This window comes from Labeo rohita, chromosome 23, assembly GCF_022985175.1.
Source record: "Labeo rohita strain BAU-BD-2019 chromosome 23, IGBB_LRoh.1.0, whole genome shotgun sequence".
NCBI classification, from domain to species: domain Eukaryota; kingdom Metazoa; phylum Chordata; class Actinopteri; order Cypriniformes; family Cyprinidae; genus Labeo; species Labeo rohita.
In genome coordinates, this window is record NC_066891.1 from 23656842 (window position 1) to 23676596 (window position 19755).

Genomic DNA, 19755 nt, shown 5'->3' on the forward strand with positions numbered 1-19755 from the left:
TGAAAGCTTCCACTTTTTGAAAGTAGAACATTTTACATCACATCTTTGCAAATTTGCAAGTCAAAACTTGTAGAGAGGTACTAACTGCAGTATGATTTTAAAAAAGTATTGTATTTTGTGATGGTATCAGAGAAATACTTACCTCCATCTATGCTGCGGGACAGCAGGTACCTCCTACTAATTGACCGTTCAAATTGAGGAGCTGGCCTGTCAATCAAAGCACTGGCCTGGCGAGTCTGGGCTTGGGTCCGCCCACTGTAGCGGAACTTTGAGCCAATCACAAGAAAACCTTTGGGAGGAGGCTCAGGAGAGACCAACCTATAGGAAAGAAAAAATGTGACCACATGCAACAGAATGAGAGTGGATTAAACATATAATTGTCTAAGTTCAAGTAAAGTCTGTCAGCACTTTTTAATGCAACCAACAGAGTGGTGCAGGTATGACTTCAGAACCCGGAAGACTAATTCACTGCTGGTTCTGGTTTAAATTTATGATTAAATTAAAGCCTGTAGTAGGGCTGTGCGATATGTGCAAAAAATTATCACAGTAATGTTTTTTCATATCAGTCGATATCGATAATAAACAATAAATGTCATTTTTTACATTTCTTTCAAGTTTAAGGCAGATTTTTGCTACAATGTGAAAGCTCTAAATGTGGCTTTAAAATATTATTTATGGTCAGAACATGACAAACATTGAATTCTTCACACTTTTTCCAGTCATAATAACCAAGTCATTTGTCACTGAACTCAAGCGCTTCACACTGGATCTCATGGACTCATCTGCTCTAGTAAAGTTTGCACCGGTGCCGCCGTTTGAACTTTGATCCGAGCGGTCCGAGTGGCGCGCTTTGACTAGCACTCTTTTGTTCCGCCTTTGCCGTATAAACGTTATATCGAACATTTATCAAACTCTTGTTATTGTTTACTGAGGAAATATATATTGCACGATAATTAACGTTATCAATTTATCACCCAGCCCTAGCCTGTACTAAACATAACTTAACAATACTTTGGTGTTTTGTTCTACAACATTAACTGCACACACTCACACCCTAAACTGTCTTATCTAGTTACTTATTAGAAACATGCATTTTTAAAAAATAAACATAACTGCTTCAAAATTTGCGGTTACGATTTTAAACTCCATTATAAAACCCTATGGGAAAATCTCAAAGGAACCAGTGCAAATTGGTCTTCTGGGTTCTAACATCATATCTGCATGACTATGTGAACAGAGTTGGAATCAAAACCAGAAACTCCAGAAACAAGACAAACATTTAAAATTTCCTGATAATTTACTCACCTCCATGTCATCCAAAATGTCCATGTCTTTCTTTCCTCAGTCTTAAAGAAATTAAGGTTTTTGAGGAAAACATTCCAGGATTTTTCTCCATATAGTGGACTTTAATGGGGACCAACGAGTTGAAGGACCAAATTCCTGTTTTAATGGAGCTTCAAAGGTCTCTACCAAGGAATAAGGGTCTTGTCTAGCAAAACGATTATTCATTTTCTAAAAAAAACAAAAAACAAATTTAATATACTTTTGAACCACAAATGCTCATCTTGCACTAGCTCTGCGATGTGCCTCCATGACTTCACGCATTGCATAATCATGTTGGAAAGGTCACGTGCAACATAGGCAGAAGTCACATAAGATTTTCTTCTTCAACTTCAAAATCGTTTGACTTTCTTTGCATGTTCGCTTTGTAAACACTGGGTCGGTACTTCCGCCTACTTCACGTGACCTTTCCAACACGATTACATAACACCGAGCTAGTGCAAGACAAGCTTTTGTGGTTTAAAATTATAGAAATGTTTAAGACCCTTATTCCTCGGCTGGGATCGTGTAGAGCTCTTTGAAGCTGCATCGAAACTTCATCCACTCCACTATATGGAGAAAAATCCTAGAATGTTTTCCCTCAAAAACATAATTTCTTTTTGATTGAAGAAGGAAAGACATGAACATCTTGGATGACATGGGGGTGAGTAAATTAAAAGGAAATTTGTATTCTGGAAGTAAAAATAATCCTTTAAACAAGAAAATTAATTAAAGAGAGAAAAAGAATATGGTCTTGTCTGAGACCATAAACCGAGCCCCAAATCCAGAACAGAAATTGAGGTACCAGATAATGAGGTATACAGTTAGTTAATTCCACATTTTATGACTCTAACTTTGTTAATGAAGCCACAATGAAACAAACAAGACCAAAACACCTGCATTCTCACATTTAAAAAAGACTGTGCCCAGTGTTGTGGCAGTAGGACGGTAAGCGCCTACCTGAAAAATGTGTGATGTTCAATGCAGACCTTCCACAAGCGCTTAGAGGCACGGTGGTTGGGCAGCTTGAAGCCAATGGTGCTCTCAAACTGCTCGTACTGGGGGTGCAGGGGAGTGTGGGCATGTGATGGAGAGGAAGTGGGGGGTGTGAAGGGAAAGCAGAGTGGTAACGTGTTACTTGACAGGAGATTTGACGAGGTGTAAAATCTGTGTGCTGCTCCAGCTCAAATCAACCGACAGGGCACAATTCTGCATGCCTTTATTCAGCCAAACAGAACGTAACCAGAATTTCTAAAGAACGCTGCAGAGAAACTGCATAAGAATGAGAGTAAATATTAATATCTAAAAGCTCAAAGTCCACAGAATGGAGGCTGTTGTGTTGATAAAATGCAGAACAGCGAAGCATCTTGAATAAAGGCATTGAGATATTGTTTACAGTTCATATCTGACCCTCACAGCCAGAGTCAAAGAAACACCATCACTTTTGTGCTAAACAAAGGCGAGAATCCCATTGTGAGAGGAAAATCAAAGAAAATAACACCATAAATGCAGACTGCAGAATCCTTAACACTTAATAAAGACCTCTGCAACTTATTTTGCTTTCTTTCTCCCCTCTCTCCGGATTGAATTCTCTCCTCACCCCATTTCTACTCATTTTCTGCTTCTCTCTCTGTCTCTGTGCCCACTAGGCAAAAATTTTTCACAGCTCAGCCTAATGTTTTAAAACCCTCATCCTTTCTGCACTCAGCAAGCTAACAACCACTAAAGAGCAGAACCTCAAACAATAAAACTAGTGTTTGTTGAAACGTAATTAAAGGCATTTTTTTAAGTGGCGTAATTAGAATTGCGCTTAAAAAATACTTCATTTCGTTGTGCGAAGAACACCCATGTCTTCAGAGCACTGGATCATTTCAAATACTCAAAAAAAATCTCATTCTTTTCTAATAAAACCACATCATGTAGATTATCCAGCCATTTTCTCGCCCACAGCATTAGTCTCAGTACGGCGTCCTTATCTAGCCACCTCTTCAACATGCATCTACAAGCGAAATCTAACAAGAAAAACCTGGAAAATCTCAAAAGACCTTTTTCTCTACCTCTCCAGGTCGGATTTTGATGTAGAAGTTGCTTCTCTTGTAGGATATTTTAAGGATCTTGGGCCAGGCGAATCGGTTGATACGCAGCCGGTCTCTATAGATCAAGAGGCCACTGGCACACACCCCCAGCATGATGTCAATGCCTTCAGAGTCCTTTAAAACACACATATACACACAAACACATTCAGATGCTCGGTCTTCAGTTACATCTCAGTTTCAGACTGTCAAACCAGCGGTGATTCAAGGATTTCAGCCTAAGGGGTCTGAGCCTGTAAAATTGCACAATTGGATCACAGGTCTGTTCTAATGGAGTTGTGCACCGCAGGGAAAAACATTGTTAAATCCAAATAATAAAATCCAAATAACCATATAATCACACAAAGATGGGGTGGCAAAGTAAATAATCTACTTCATTCAAGGTATTTGGGTGGAAATTCATATGTTACTTGGTAATAAAACTAATATGAATGCAATTTCTGACCTGCAGTCTTTCAAGTGTTAGGCTGGTAAACTCACTTTTTTCTTCTTTTTGTTTATACCTGTATGAGTCCATTGTCCTATTTAATTATGTTAAAAATGTGCTAAAATTGTAACATTATAACAGTTTCTGCAGGTTTTATGAAGATAAAGGTGACACTGGATGCCTGTTTTCCAAGTCGGTATGATTCTACACCTGAAAAAACAACTTTTTACTTTGTCAAAAACAGTTCTGTTTACTGCGAACCGTGTCAGTGCATGTCTCTTTAAATGCTAATGAGCTCTGCTCACCCTGCCCCCTTTTTCATTTTTTGTGTATTCAGTGGTGTTTTATCATCAGAAACATAACTAATCCACTGCGTCTTCAGTGGCACTGATGTTGAGAGAAAATTAAGACTGTTGTGTTCACTTTTATATATTAAAAATGGCGGACAGTGTCCAACTGGCTGAAGGTGGAAATATGCTAATACGGACAGTCCGTCAACGGTCGAAAATCAAGATGGCTTGATAATTGAGACTGCTGGTTTTTGGTGATTAAAAAAAAATAATAGTGAATGCGTTTTTATCATTGTAGGGTGGTTGTGTCTGACACTGCATAATACATTTATATGCAAATACCATGTAAAAGTGAATCTTGCATCCAATGTCACCTTTAAGACCTTTTTAAGACCAAGTATAGTACATTCACAACTTCCTACCATTCTCTATTACTTTTTAATTCATTTCACAAAAATTACAAACACTAAAATATGAAAAAAAGGGTAACACTTTACAAAAAGGTATCATTGCTGTAGAAGTATTGTTCATTCTTAGTTCATGTTAACTAATGTAGTTAACTAATGAACCTTACTATAAAGTGTTACAGGAAAAAGTTTAATACTCCATTGACAGATACTGTATTTGTTCTTGTTTAACCACAAACTCACTTAATTTTGTTCTGTTTCTCAACATTTTGATGTATCCTGATTTAAGGATGTTTAGATTATTTGTATTGGAAAATTAAAAAAAAATAAGATTTTATTATTCACTCAAAATTGAATGCCATGACTTTGTGAATTTAAGACTTTCTTATTTGATTTAAGACTTTTAAGGCCTTAAATTGTGAAAGGGTGAAAATTGTGAAAGGGTGAAATTTTTATTGGGGCTGAGCCCACCTAAACAGGGACTAGAATCGCCTGTCCACCAAACATACAGTTCATGATGTTCCATGTACAACATAAACACTTCTATGCTAGCGATATAACTTATATAAAAAGACAAATAAATAACAGCATCATACCTTAGCATGATGGAGATCAACGCCATACATGGAGAGTTTCTTGGCATTCTCCAGGAAGTTGATTTCAGCCTCTGCAGGACTCATGCCCCTGGTAATAGATAATCATTTTCAGAGTAATTAAATAGTTTGTATAAATGCAACATATGCTGCAGAATTTTTGAGCTATTTGATTGTTGTGCTGTATGTTGTCAGCATCTGTAATTACTAGAGCTATCAATTGAATGTGTTAATTTAGTGTCATTTATTATTTGGTGTATATTTATTATTATTAATAGATAAAAATGGGGGCAATTAACCATGCCCCATGATATCATGCATTAAGGAATCTTTCATACCATCCGAGCAACTTAAATTTGATATTTCATGTTTTGTGAGCCCAGACTTAGACAGACTAACAAACTCAAAATGATAGCTCACACAAAAATGCAAATTCTGTCATTAATTACTCACCCTCATGTCGTTCTAAACCTGTAAGACCTTCGGTCATCTTCAGAACACAAATTAAGATATTTTTTATGAAATCCAAGAGTTTTCTGACCCTGCATAGACAGCGATGAAACTTATGCATTTAAGACCCAGAAAGGTAGTAGGGACATCGTTAAAATAGTCCATGTGACATCAGTGGTTCAACTGTAATTTTATGAAGCTTCAAAAATACTTTTTGTGTGCAAAGAAAGCAAAAATAATGACTTCATTCAACAGTATCTTCTCTTCCGTGTCTGTCTTTGACACGCGTTCGCAAGAGAACCACAACGTATGCATGTGGTGCTGCTGACACAGATTGTGCCAAAGATGAACGAAGGTCTGACAGGTTTGGAACGACGAAGGTGAGTAATTAATGACAGAATTTTCATTTTTGGTTAAACTAACCCTTAACTGCAAAACTGACTGAACTGGGTCAGGATATAAAGCAGTACATTAACTTATAAAGATTTTAAAGTCTATTCAAAGCTTTGATCTTCTGCCATAGTAATGTAATGAATTTAGGTTATCTTCATTTGGGGGATTTGCTCAGATAAATTAGGATTCATTTAATTAATCAGCATATCATGTAATTAATACACCTAAATTTCTTAATTAATTGACAGCTCTGGTAATAATTACTCCCTATGCAGGTCATCTCCACTCACCTGTAGGTGCGGTGCAGCTCCATCACCCTCTCCTCCAGCTCACGGGTCTGATTGGGAGCAAAGCGGAACTCGCTGATGTAGTCTGGCCCATGTTCCTCTGGGTCATAGTCTCCCAACTCAGCCTGAACAGCGTACGAGCCCAGCAGAGCATGAGTGACGAACGAGCAGGGCAAACGACCTGACAGTATGTCCTCCCTCAGCTGCAGACACAGGTAATACCTGTCCGCGCAAACACACGCAACCATCAAATCACAGTCAATTTAAAGGTAATTTGTGTTCATTTATTTTATATGTATCATACAATAAAACAAAACAGAACTAAATTTTGATCAATCAACAAGGGCATGGTGCTGTTAGGCAACATGACCATATTGAACTACAGGGATGCACTGTTTAGACCTTTAGCAGTCCATCTAGGAAACAAAAATAAATAAAGTTGTGACATGCATAATGTGGCTGTGCATGTAGTTTGAGTGAACATGTACTTTATTTTGCATATAACACAAGTGCTAAGAGATTAATGTGTATGTGTCTTGTAAGTACAATATGTAATGCATATAAATAATTCACCATGGAAAATTCCACAAATTTTTAAAGTCCACTAAGGACAGCTTACATATTATTCTATAATATTAAAAATATATATATGTATAATTAAATATTATCATTATTATTATTATTATTATTTATTATTGTTTCAACATGTTGCTAACATGTTTCAGCACATTGTTAGTATGTTGCTAACGTGTATTTAGCATGTTCTAACATTTTGCTTACATGTTTTATCTTGTTTTGCTAACATGTCACATGATCAACATGCTTTTAACATATTTTATGTTGTTAACATGTTAACACATTGCTAATATGCGTCTGCAAGATGTCTCCCTGGTGAAAAAAACAGCATATGCTGGTAGGTATGTTTTGATGCTGGGATGCTGGTTAGGTAGGTTTTGATTGTGGTTTAAGCTGGTCCTTAGCTGGTTTATGCTGGTCCTTAGCTGGTCATGTTGCTGGTCAAGGACCAGCTTAAACCAGCATCAAAACCTACCTAATCAGCATCCCAGCATCAAAACATACCTACTGGCATATGCTGGTTTTTTCAACAGGACTGTTAAAGATCTCTTGATCTGGAAAGCATCTGCTGTGTACAAACGTCTGGCAGACATCTGTAAGATGTCAGTTTTACATCCATTCTAAATCATAAACATCTTAAAGACATCTAATAGATGTCTATTTGACAACTGATAGGAAACGTCCAATAGACGTATTACAGATGAGCAAACTACGTCTTGCAGATGTCTTGCAGATGTCTTGCAGATGTAAATGCAGACGTCTCCAAGATGTACGTATGCTATCAGGGTTACCATTTTGCTAGTGTTTTAAAATGTTTCTAGCATGTTTTAGCATAATGCTATGTGTTTCTGTAATATTTAACATGTTGCTATCATGTTTTAGCATAATGTTTGCATGTTTTAACATATTACAAACATGTTTCAGCATATTTCTTGTATGTTTTAACATGTTGCTAACATGTATTTAGCATGTTCTGAATATTTTGCTTACATGTTTTATGTTGCTATCATGTCAACTTGTAACATTACTAACTTGTTTCTAACATATTTTATTATGGTGTTAACATATTGTGCCACATTGTTAATATGCTGTACCATTTTGCTATATTTTCAAATGATTTAACATATTGATAGCATGTTTCTGTAATGTTTTAACATGGTGCTAGCATGTTTCTAGCATGATGTTTTCTTTTATTAATAATAGCAGTTTGCAATATCAAGCAGCATGCAAGAAGAATTGCTCATTCAAGTTACGCATGGCTGGAATAACAAAAAACTGACACCAGTCTTTTTCTGCTGAACACAAAAGAAGATTTTATGAAGAATGTTTGTAACCAGACAGCTAATGGTAGCCACTGACTTCCATTGTGTTATTTTCTTCCATACTATGAAACTCAATGGCTACCGTCAACTGTTTGATTACAAACATTCTTCAATCTTCATCTTCTTTTGTGTTTAACAGCTAAAGGGAAAAATTCACACAGTTTGGGAACAAGTCAGGGGTGAGTAAATTGATTTTTTTTATTTTGATTTTTGAGGGAACTATCTCTTTAATATGCAAATGACAGCTGTAAGTTCTGGGTCCATTTCCTCAAATAGTGCCGCTAGCATGGCAACACTGTCCCAACCAATAGCATTCATTTGGAGTAGGACTATCTGTTTTGCTGACCAAATCCTGACAGTGGGAGTGTTTGACAAATTTATTTGTAGACAGTCTTTATGTTTGCACTTAAGTCTGGTGTTGGTAGTGTCACAGAAATTACACATTTCAGCTTTAACATGTTTCAACAACGCACTCACCGTGTGATGTCTTCTATCAGTTGAGACGGATCGGGAGGATAGAATTTGACAGCAAAGGAGAAATGCCAGGGACCCACTAAAAACAATCAGACACAAACTCACTTTCATCAGGTTCAAGCAACCAAGGTTACAAAGCCGAAGTGTTTTATTTTCCTGCACTTACCGCGGATTTGTTTCTTGATTTCTTTCGAAGGATCCAGCCAATTCTGAAAGAGAGAACAAAAATTCCTCTATCAGCCAGGACACATTGATAAGCAAATGCCGCAGTTTCAGCACCGTCTCCTCCACAGCGGGAGCAATCACCTCATACATATTCTGTAAAATGGTCAGTGCATTAATATTCTGCAGCCACAGGAGCACTAAAAGAGTAGATAAATGTCATCTCCGGCACACCGCACTCCAGTAAGGTCACCCAAAGCCCGGTGACACACGAAAACGTTTAATGCCAGCTCACCTCGGTCCAGAGGAGATGAAAAGCACTGCCTTATTCACATCTCACAGTACCAGCATTCATAAATGACCACTGATACATGTAAAATATAGGGCCGGGAGTAAAACTGTCTCAGAAATGACTTTCCTTTGCTGTACTAAGTCAAACTCAAGACATTTCCACTGAAAGCCTGGTTATTTTTACCTGACCACCCGCCTGCAAATGTCTTCATACTTGAACATAAATCTTCTCCATTACGTTTGAAAAATGGCCCATTTTTGTTTCTGGATCTCTTACTGTCTTTACAAGTGTTTCTAACCAACCTTGAGCTCTCCGTAGGTCTCGACTCCCATGCTTGACACATGTGGTTTTCAAACGGAAATCATTCACCTTTCAAACTGCAGTGTGATCAGATTTGTTGGCCCGGGAACAATCCCGCTGATCATAGCAGCGGGCACAAGAGCCTCAGCTGGGAAAAAGAGCTAAGTGGAACTAGACTGGGACAGCCGCGGCGGTGCAGTCAGGGTCCTTATGGCTAAACTAGGACTGGGGAGTTCCTCAGAGCATTTCCATCAATCAAACCCTACCTCCAAAAGCCCCACTCACAAGGACTCAGAGCCCCATTATCTCAACCCATTTATGTGTATTTTTATATAGAGAGGTTTGTGGTCGTGGGAATAGATGGATGCTCTTGTTAAAATGAGATCACGCATACTGGGCAACATCCCCTGTCTCCTAGTTACAAATGAAGAAAACAAGATTGCTTTGGATGTTTGCTTTAAAGTTAATCAAGTGAGCAACTGATAAATTAATCTATAGCAGCTAACCTTATTTTGCAACATGGAAGTAAACTGTTTTCTTTGAACGTTTGAGATTCATTAGCTCTGTATGCAAGTAACTAGAAGAAGTGCAGTAAACAGTAAAATGATATGCACTACAAACTAGTGTGTCTATGATGAAACATAATACAATAGTTTTAAAAGTTTGAAAACGCTAAGCAGTTTTACATTTTTTAAATAAACTTTTCTATAGATAGGTTGTAGCATGTTGTCATGTTTCACTTTGCAAACATGTTTTAATATGCTGCTAGCATGTTTCTAACATATTTTATCATGGTGCCACAATGTTTTTACACATTGCTAACATATAATGTTGCTTGCATGTTTTTAACATATTTTACGTTGTTAACAAGTTTTAACATATCTCTAATTCGCTTTAACATTTTGCTAGCATGCATCTAGCATGTTTTACTATTTTGCTGACATGTTTTATCACGTTACTACCATGTTTTTACACATTTCTAACATATAATGTTGCTTGCCTGTTTCTAACATATTTTACATTGTTAACAAGTTTTAACATATTTATATGTTAAAACATGTTGCTTGTTTAAAACATGTTTAACATGTTGCTAGCATGTTTTAGCATGATGTTGGCAGGTTTTAACATATTGCTAACATGTTATAACACATTGCTAGCATGTATCTAACATGTTTTACTAAGTAGCTGACGTTTTATCACGTTACTACCATGTTTTACACATTGCTAACATGTAACGTGTCCAACCTTCTAAAATATTTCACATCGTTAACAAGTTTTAACACATTGCTAATATGCTATACTATTTTAATAGTATGTTTTAAATGTTTCTAACATGATTGAACATATCACTAGCATGTTTCTATAATGTTTTAACATGTTGCTAGAATGTTTTTGGAACATTTTAATATGTTGCTAACATGTTTTTGCTCATTGCTAGCATGTATCTAGCATGTTTTAACATTTTGCTGACATGTTTTATCATGCTGCTACCATGTTTTTACACATTGCTAACATGTTTCTAACATATTTCACATTGTTAACAAGTTTTAACACATTGCTAATATGCTTTACCATTTTGCTAGTATGTTTTAAAAGTTTCTAACATGATTTAACATATTGCTAACATGTTTCTGTAATGTTTTAACATGTTGCTAACATGTTTTGACACATTGCTAGCCTGTATCTAGCATGTTTTACTATTTTGCTGACGTTTTATCATGTTCCTACCATGTTTTAACACATTGCTAACATGTAACATGTTTCCAGCATTCTAACATATTTGGTTAGCATGTTTTAACACATGCTAATATGCTTTATTGTTTTGCTAGTATGTTTCTAACTTGATTTAACATATTGCTAGCATGTTTATATGTTTGCTAGAATGTTTTTGGCACATTTTAATATGTTGCTAACATGTTTACCACATTGCTAGCATGTATCTAGTATGTCTTTAGATTTTGCTGACATGTTTTATCATGGTGCTACCATGTTTTTGGTGCTACCATGTTTTTGGTGCTACCATGTTTTTACACATTGCTAACATGTTTCTAACATATTTCACATTGTTAACAAGTTTTAACACATTACTAATATGCTTTACCATTTTGCTAGTATGTTTTAAATGTTTCTAACATGATTTAACATATTGCTAACATGTTTCTGTAATGCTTTAACATGTTGCTAACATGTTTTAACATTGCTAGCATGTATCTAGCATGTTTTACTATTTTGCTGACATGTTTTATCACGTTACTACCATGTTTTTACACATTTCTAACATATAATGTTGCTTGCATGTTTCTAACATATTTTACGTTGTTAACAAGTTTTAACATATTTCTAATTCGCTTTAACATGTTGCTAGCATGTTTAAGCATAATGTTGGCAGGTTTTAACATGTTGCCAACATGTTTTAACACATTGCTAGCAAGTACCTAGCATGTTTTACTAATTTGCTGACGTTTTATCACATTACTACCATGTTTTACATATTGCTAACATGTAACAAGTTTCCAGCCTTCTAGCATATTTTGTTGTTAGCATGTTTTAACACATGCTAATATGCTTTACTATTTTAATAGTATGTTTTAAATGTTTCTAACATAATTGAACACATCACTAGCATGTTTCTATAATGTTTTAACATGTTGCTAGAATGTTTTTGGAACATTTTACTATGTTGCTAACATGTTTTTGCTCATTGCTAGCATGTATCTAGTATGTTTTAAGATTTTGCTGACATGTTTTATCATGCTGCTACCATGTTTTTACACATTGCTAACATGTTTCTAACATATTTCACATTGTTAACAAGTTTTAACACATTGCTAATATGCTTTACCATTTTGCTAGTATGTTTTAAAATGTTTCTAACATGATTTAACATATTGCTAACATGTTTCTGTAATGTTTTAACATGTTGCTAACATGTTTTAACACATTGCTAGCATGTATCTAGCATGTTTTACTATTTTGCTGACATGTTTTATCACGTTACTACCATGTTTTTACACATTGTTAACATGTAACGTTTCCAGCATTCTAACATATTTTGTTAGCATGTTTTAACACATGCTAATATGCTTTACTACTTTGCTAGTATGTTTAAAATGTTTCTAACATGATTGAACATATTGCTAGCATGTTTCTATAATGTTTGCTAGAATGTTTTTGACATTTTAATATGTTGCTAACATGTTTTAGCACGTTTTAACATTTTGCTGACATGTCTTATCTGCTACCATGTTTTAACACTTTGTTAACATGTAACATGTTACCAGCATGTTTCTAACATAATTTATGTTATAATATTGCTAATATGTTATTTTGCTAGTGTTTTTAAAATGTTTCTACCATGATTTAACATATTGCTTGCATGTTACTGTAGTGTAGCTAGCATGTTTTAGCACATTGTTGACATGTTTGAACATATTACTAACATGTTTCAGCACATTGCTAGAATGTTTTAAAATTTTGATAACATTTTATCATGTTGCTATCAAGTTTTTTTTACATGTAACATGTAACGTTAGTAACATGCTTCTAACATGTTTTATGTTGTTAACATGTTTTAACACATTGCTAATATGCTTTACTATTTTGCTGTTTTGAAATGTTTCTAGCATGATTTATCATATTGCTAGCATGATTCTGTAATGTTTTAACATGGAGCTAGTGTGTTTCTAGCACTATGTTTTTCTTTTATTATGTTGCTAGCATTATTTAACATGTTTCTGGCATACCAGTTTGCAATATCAAACAGCATAACGGGCTGTTTTTGCGAAGACTCGTACATTCAAGTTACACCCAGATAGCACACATACATCTACACGATGTCTGTTAAAGATCACTTGGTCTGGAAAGCATCTGCTGTGTACAAACATCTGGCAGACATCTTTAAGTTTTACATATATTTTAAATCATAAACATCTTAAGGACATCTAATAGACATCTATTTGACATCTGATAGGAAACATCCTATAGATGTATTGCAGATGCGCAAACACTCTAAAAAATACATTTTGCAGATGTGAATGCAGACGTCAAATAGACGTCTCCGTGATGTACGTCTGCTATCAGGGCACATAGCTGGAATAACAAAAAAGTTTTACCAATATGTGCTCTGTTAAGCTAAAGCAATTATAGCAATTATATAAGAGAAACAGTATAATGGAAAGACATAAAAGGTGAACTCTGACCTTTTGGCTCTCCGTGTCACTGAAGGTTAGGCCGAAGTAGTCCTTCTCCAAGAGGTTGAGATGTTCACACACCATATCCAGTAACATCTGCCCTTTACAGAGCTTCTGTAAAGATAAATGAACAAGTACAGACAAAGAGCACAAGAGAAAAGAGATTGATCTAGTGTTTGTCATTGCAGAAAATGCCCCCCTTCTGTTTTTAATCAAAGTCAGGAGTGTCTCCAGTCTCTTCACTGGGACACAGTATCCTTCCCTTGAGAATATGATAATACCTGAGTTCCGTCATGTAACACAAAGGTGTTTTTATGATTTTAAGACACAAGTCAACATCATATTAGCTGGCCAGACTCATATTAACCAGTAAGATGCTGATTAAATGCCATATTTGTAATGTTCAGAGGCTGAAAGTCCCCAAATATGCTGCGAACAAGCAAGATTTATGCTAATATGTAGTAAATTATCCGTTTAGTTTCCATCCATTTGCTGGGTCAATGATAAGGTGAACATTAGCATGTAAATCAACTCAAAGTCAAGTCAAATTTCCCCCATACACATTGTTTTAAAGCAGTTTTACAAGAAAGCCATTATGTTGATGTTTAAAAAATCTTAATATCTTCATGCCTTACAGTCATGTTTAGCACATTAGAGCTGGACGATAATATAATGATACAAGAAATCAAGACTTAGATTTGATGTATATCAGGGGCGTCTCATCCAAAGAGGCAAATTTATGTGTCTGTGACCAATGTTTACCAATCTTTCATGATTGATGATCCAAAAACATCAGTACTGAACAATCAGTAAAAGAATCTGAAATCTGAAAAGAATGGCTGAACATAAGTTCACAAATAAAATATATTGTTTCAATTGTTACTGCCTTTAGCTATTATTTTGGAATAAATGTAAAATGCTTAAAAACACTAACCTGAGATATATAAAATGTATAATAAATATATATATACACTGCCCTCCAGAAGTTTGGGAATGTGGGGTTTTGGACAATATTGGCATAAATTCTTTTTCATTTGTGATAATTTTGCACTGATAAGGGTCAACAGAAACTACAAAAACATATTTTATTACATAAACAGTTTATACATAGAAAAAATGTAAATTTTCGATTCATCAAAATATCCACCATTAGCAGCTCTGCATAATCTGGGCCTAAATTCATTGTATTCTAAACTTGGCAAATTGGCAATCAGTTGTTGAAGCTATTAAGGTGTGCTGACCCAAAAATCTTTTAAAAACCTGGACCAAGTTTAAACCAGTAACCAGGCATCACAGCTGGCAAAGGGGCATGTCTGACTTTGACATGTATATATTGCCATTATTATGTAATCAGAATGAAAATTATTATTGCTGGTCTTCAATGATAATGTCAAGTTACTTTAATGTATTTGCACCAAAAAATGATAAGGATTTTGAGGGCAGTGTGTGTGTATATACATATTTTAACACATTACTGCGCATGGTTGCGCTAGACTTTAACATTATTCGTCATGTTGATGGACAGGGTAGTAAAAATTCCGTCATAATCGATTATTACCCATTATTTTAATTTCCATATTTTAATTAGAATAACACATTTAATTTTATTTTTGTTAACATTTTATTGTTAATCATAAAGATACAGGACAACAGCGCAGTGTTTAAAAACAACAAAATACGCTAGGGCTGAGTAAAAAAAACGATTTCTCGATTTTAATAGATTCTCATTTTAATGAACCAATATCGATTCTTAAATCACAATCCATCTTTTGGTCTATGCTGTTTTCCGTTGATGAATAAACACTAGGGGTGAGCGGTGCACAACCTAACGCAGGGTTAGTTGTAACGCGTGGTTTAAATATTTCCACACACGCTAGCGTAACCAAATTTACGGCGTTTACTAGTTGCCATAGCAACACTATACAGAAAAAAGTGCGGCAAAATTCAAAAGCCTTTTGCAGATATCGCTGAATATTTATTTTACCATAGTAAAAGTACATTTCTGGCTGAAGTAAGTTTTTCATCTCAGTTTTTAGTATTCATTCAAAATGAGACAAATATGCTATTATTTTAATCTCCAATCTGTTATTTATCAGTTAGCAAACCATCAGAAGACACTAACCAGTTTTAAATTCCAGTCGCGCTGATGGGGAACGTTGTAACACTGCATTACAATCTGCCCCGCTATTATTAAACTATGCTATTCTATGACATTAATGATGTAATTTTCACTATTTACTTTTATGGATTTTAGAAAGAAACCACAAGAAACAGGTGAATAAAGACTGACAATAGATGTTTAAAGTTGAAAAATTATTATTTAAAAAAATGTAAAGCATTTTGGCTCGTTTATGTTCTATGAGAGCTGTGTTTGGAGGGAGGGGAGTGTTTTTCTGAATGTCTGAATGTGTTTCATCTATTCGCGCACATTGTTTTCAACTATACTGTATAGCTGCGTTTTGCGATCATAGCAAAATGCATGGTTGCAATGTGTTCATTGTGAACCTCAAAAATTAGACTTTTTTTAATTCTTAAAAAACGCCATTATTTTATTTTAAAAAATCATTTTATTTTATTGACAAACTATTTTAGTTTGTTGTGTATATGGTCATGTTACACTGTGCACCTCACATGTTACAATGTACCCCACCTACGGGGCTTGTTGTCACTTTTCACTTCCTTTCTTTTGAGGTAAATAACAAAAAACATACACACTGTAATTATGAAACAAAGCTACATATTTGTACTAGACAAGTGTGTATATATATATATGCGTGTATGTGTGTAAAAAAATATATAAATTTGTTTGGGTTACAATCTTAAAGATAGTAAACTGACATAATAAAATCCTCTGCCCTTTGTTACATTAAATTCTTCAATTAACACTTAAGAAATGACCACTTATGTGCTGTTTCTACAAAACCTTAATTTCATGTTCATATAATCTTCAGTCGTGGCTAAGCATCTGTGTGCCTTTCTGACCACACCCTGTCACTCTGCACAATAGAGTGGCATATGCAACACGCTTGAGACACCAGCTCTGGCTTTGCCTTTCTACTGAAACACTGAGCACTCACCGCCCAGGGAGCCCTTTTCCCGCGGCGACAGGGATACAGCGCAGCTGTTTCCATGGCAACAGAAGTGGTGAGGTTTTTTTGTGAGTGAGTCTGTGCATGTGTGTGTGTCGCTTCCCTGGCCTCTCATGGCTGAAGCACAAGGTTTTTTTTTTTAAGAGGAGGAAAGAAAGAGAGTGGGTGTGCTACCATAAAAAGGCTTCTTAAGTTAGCCAGGGAGGCCCTCAATTACACCAGCACATTATATTGATATGCAAAGGTAATTTCATAGTTTTTAGCCCAACATAATGCACTTCAAGGACTTGATTTTAATAGATCCCCAGGTGCAGGAATGTACTTGTAGTTTTGACAAACATTAGTAGTGTAGTTGTTGCCATTTGTGATTTTAGGCAGTACTGTACGTTCACAGCTTGCTTCCATCAGCAAAGCTTGTAATGAGAAGTGCTCTGCTGTGTTTATCTGGGGTTTCCTGAGTGGAAAGATTTTTAATATTGATGATGTGACATAAAAGAATTAATGAAATGTTCACAGAGAAATTGCACATCTCTTTTTGGCTTTTGATCAACTCAAGAATAAGCCATTGTTTCAGCAAAACAATCAGATAGTTATAATGGCGGTTCACCCATACTCAACTCGAACAGAAAAGGAGATATTTAGCTTATTTGCTCAGGCTGCTTTTTGCTATATAGTGAATGTGAATGGGGATGGGACATCCAGTCTTCAAAATGACAAAAAGATTGCAGTAAATAAACTGCCTATTACAGCTGTCACTGTATTATATTAATATACTGAAGGAGTCATTAAAGGGGAAGTTCACGTCCAGAACAAAAATTTACAGATAATATAAAGGAGAGTGGGGACAAAAGTACAATTTTTTTCAGAAAAACATAATTTAAAAAGATAAAGTTGTAGACAGAGATATATTTTTGCTGTGGCCTATAACTCAGAAGTGTGGTCTATTAATACCAGGTGGTATTTTGTAAAGTATAGTTTCAGTTTGAACATAAGTTGCACATTGTTACTTTCGATCCCATTGGATGGGACGAAAGTGACACACAGGTGGGTCAAACATAACACAACAATACAAGCTAGATTTTTTGTGTTTTTATTAAATATACATGACTATGACCTTGTTAATATGTAACTGCGAACATATTTTGTCCTTAATCTTTGCAAAAGATTATTACATTTTCTTTTTAAATTTAAGTTTCATCAAATGTCTGAGTGCACAAACTTGAATTGTTTAAATTATTTATTTATTCAACTTATTTTTATAAAACTTTTTTTTTAACAGAATGAACAGTATGACAATTAAATGAAATTAGCATAATATAAATTCTCAACATAATTTAACAGCAGGACTATTCATGTTTCCATCCAGTTGTTTGTATGCATAAATGCTCTAAACGATCCCAGCTGAGGAAGAAGGGTCTTATCTAGCAAAACGATCGGTTATTTAATTTTAAAAAATGTATAATTTATATACTTTTTAACCTCAAACGCTCATCTTGTCTAGGTCGGTTCAATACAGTTAGGGTATGTCGAAAAATCCCATCTCATTATCTCCTCCAACTTCAAAATCGTTCTATATCACTGTTTTACCTCTTTTTGTAAAGGGCTTTGATCTTCTTTGCATGTTCACTTTGTAAACACTGGGTCTGTACTTCTACAGCAATGTAGAAAATCTGAGAGCTTTCTAACCATGGCTCGAAGACTGACATGGAAGAGAAGAAATTGTTAAATAAAGTCGTAATATTTGTTTTCTTTGCACACAAAAAGTATTCTCGTAGCTTCATAACATTTGAACAACTGATGGACTATTTTAACAATGTCCTTACTACCTTTCTGGGCCTTGAAGGTGGTAGTTGCATTGCTGTCTATGCAGGGTAAGAAAGCTCTTGGATTTCATCATAAATTTCGGAATCTGTGTTCCAAAGATGAACGAAAGTCTTACAGGTTTGGAATGACATAAGGGTGAGTAATTAATAACAGAAATTTCATTTTTGGGTGAACTATCGCTTTAATTCAATCATCATTTACTCATGTCGTTCCAAACCTGTACAGGTTTTTTTCTTCTGTGGAACATGAAAGATGTTTTGAAGAATGCTGCTAACCAAACAGCTTTGTTGACCATTAACTTCCATTGTACAGACAGAAAAAAACACTTTTCTGAAATATCTTCTTTTATGTTCCACAGAAGAATGAAAATCATACAGGTTTGGAATGACATGAGGATGAAAATGTCATTTTTGAACTATTCCTTTACCCGTAAAACTGGCATGTAGTTTTCAATTAAGAAAAATTGACTTCAGGTTATTCTTTAATAATTCACAATGACTATGTTTTATAATTAAATACTAATAAACAAAATTAAAAAGAAGCAAACAGCCTACAAACAATAGAAAAGCAGACATTTAAAACTAAAATCACAGTAAAATTATTTTTTAAGCCTAACTTTGTGTTGATTTGGTTTAAGGTGGTTTATTATGGCTAATAATTTTACACAGCCAAAAGCAATGAGTGATTCTTTTATATTATTGTATTATTATAGTTAACTTAAACTAAAACCATCAAAAAAAATCATTTTTGTTAGCTGTTAATTAAATTAAATAATTGTTAACTAAAAATACACACATAAATATATATATATATATATATATATATATATATATATATATATATATTTATATTATATTATATTTATATATTAATTTTTATTAAATTGTTTTATTTCAGTTTGAATTTCTCATTTTCATTTAGTTTAACTTGATGTAGTAAGAAAACAAAAACTAAAATTGAAAGAAATATTAATAAATATATATATATAGAGAGAGAGAGAGAGAGAGAGAGAAAAATACCTAGACATATTTAAAAATTTTAAAAATTACACAATTTAAAAAATACACATTTTTTTGTGTAGATTTGGTTTCAGATTGTTTATTATGGCTAATAATTTTATCCAGCCAAAAGCAATTAGTGATTTTCTTATATATTATTATATTATTATTTCAGTTTTGAAATCACAGGAATAAATTACATTTTAAAATATATTCAAATAGAAAACAGTTATTTTAAATAGTAAAAGAATATTTTAAAATGTTACTA

The 19755-nt window shown here is 34.5% G+C and overlaps 1 protein-coding gene across 12 annotated transcripts in view; it reads right to left on the reverse strand.

The window, feature by feature from the left end:
* Positions 1-19755, reverse strand: part of si:dkey-178k16.1 (band 4.1-like protein 1) — a 77535-nt gene that overhangs the window by 15976 nt on the left and 41804 nt on the right. For 10 of the 12 annotated variants that reach the window (XR_007825485.1, XM_051095989.1, XM_051095988.1 and 7 more), the window contains exons 4-11: positions 13586-13690; positions 8799-8841; positions 8636-8711; positions 6264-6482; positions 5134-5221; positions 3366-3530; positions 2281-2378; positions 143-318 (exon numbers count right to left, since the gene is read on the reverse strand). Coding sequence is in view for 11 of the 12 variants with exons in the window: in XM_051095989.1 (XP_050951946.1) it covers positions 143-318; positions 2281-2378; positions 3366-3530; positions 5134-5221; positions 6264-6482; positions 8636-8711; positions 8799-8841; positions 13586-13690 (970 nt within the window). In the remaining variant the exon portion in view is untranslated. The remainder of the gene's footprint in view (positions 1-142; positions 319-2280; positions 2379-3365; positions 3531-5133; positions 5222-6263; positions 6483-8635; positions 8712-8798; positions 8842-13585; positions 13691-19755) is intronic. The other 2 variants (XM_051095984.1, XM_051095992.1) reach the window with 1 other exon arrangement.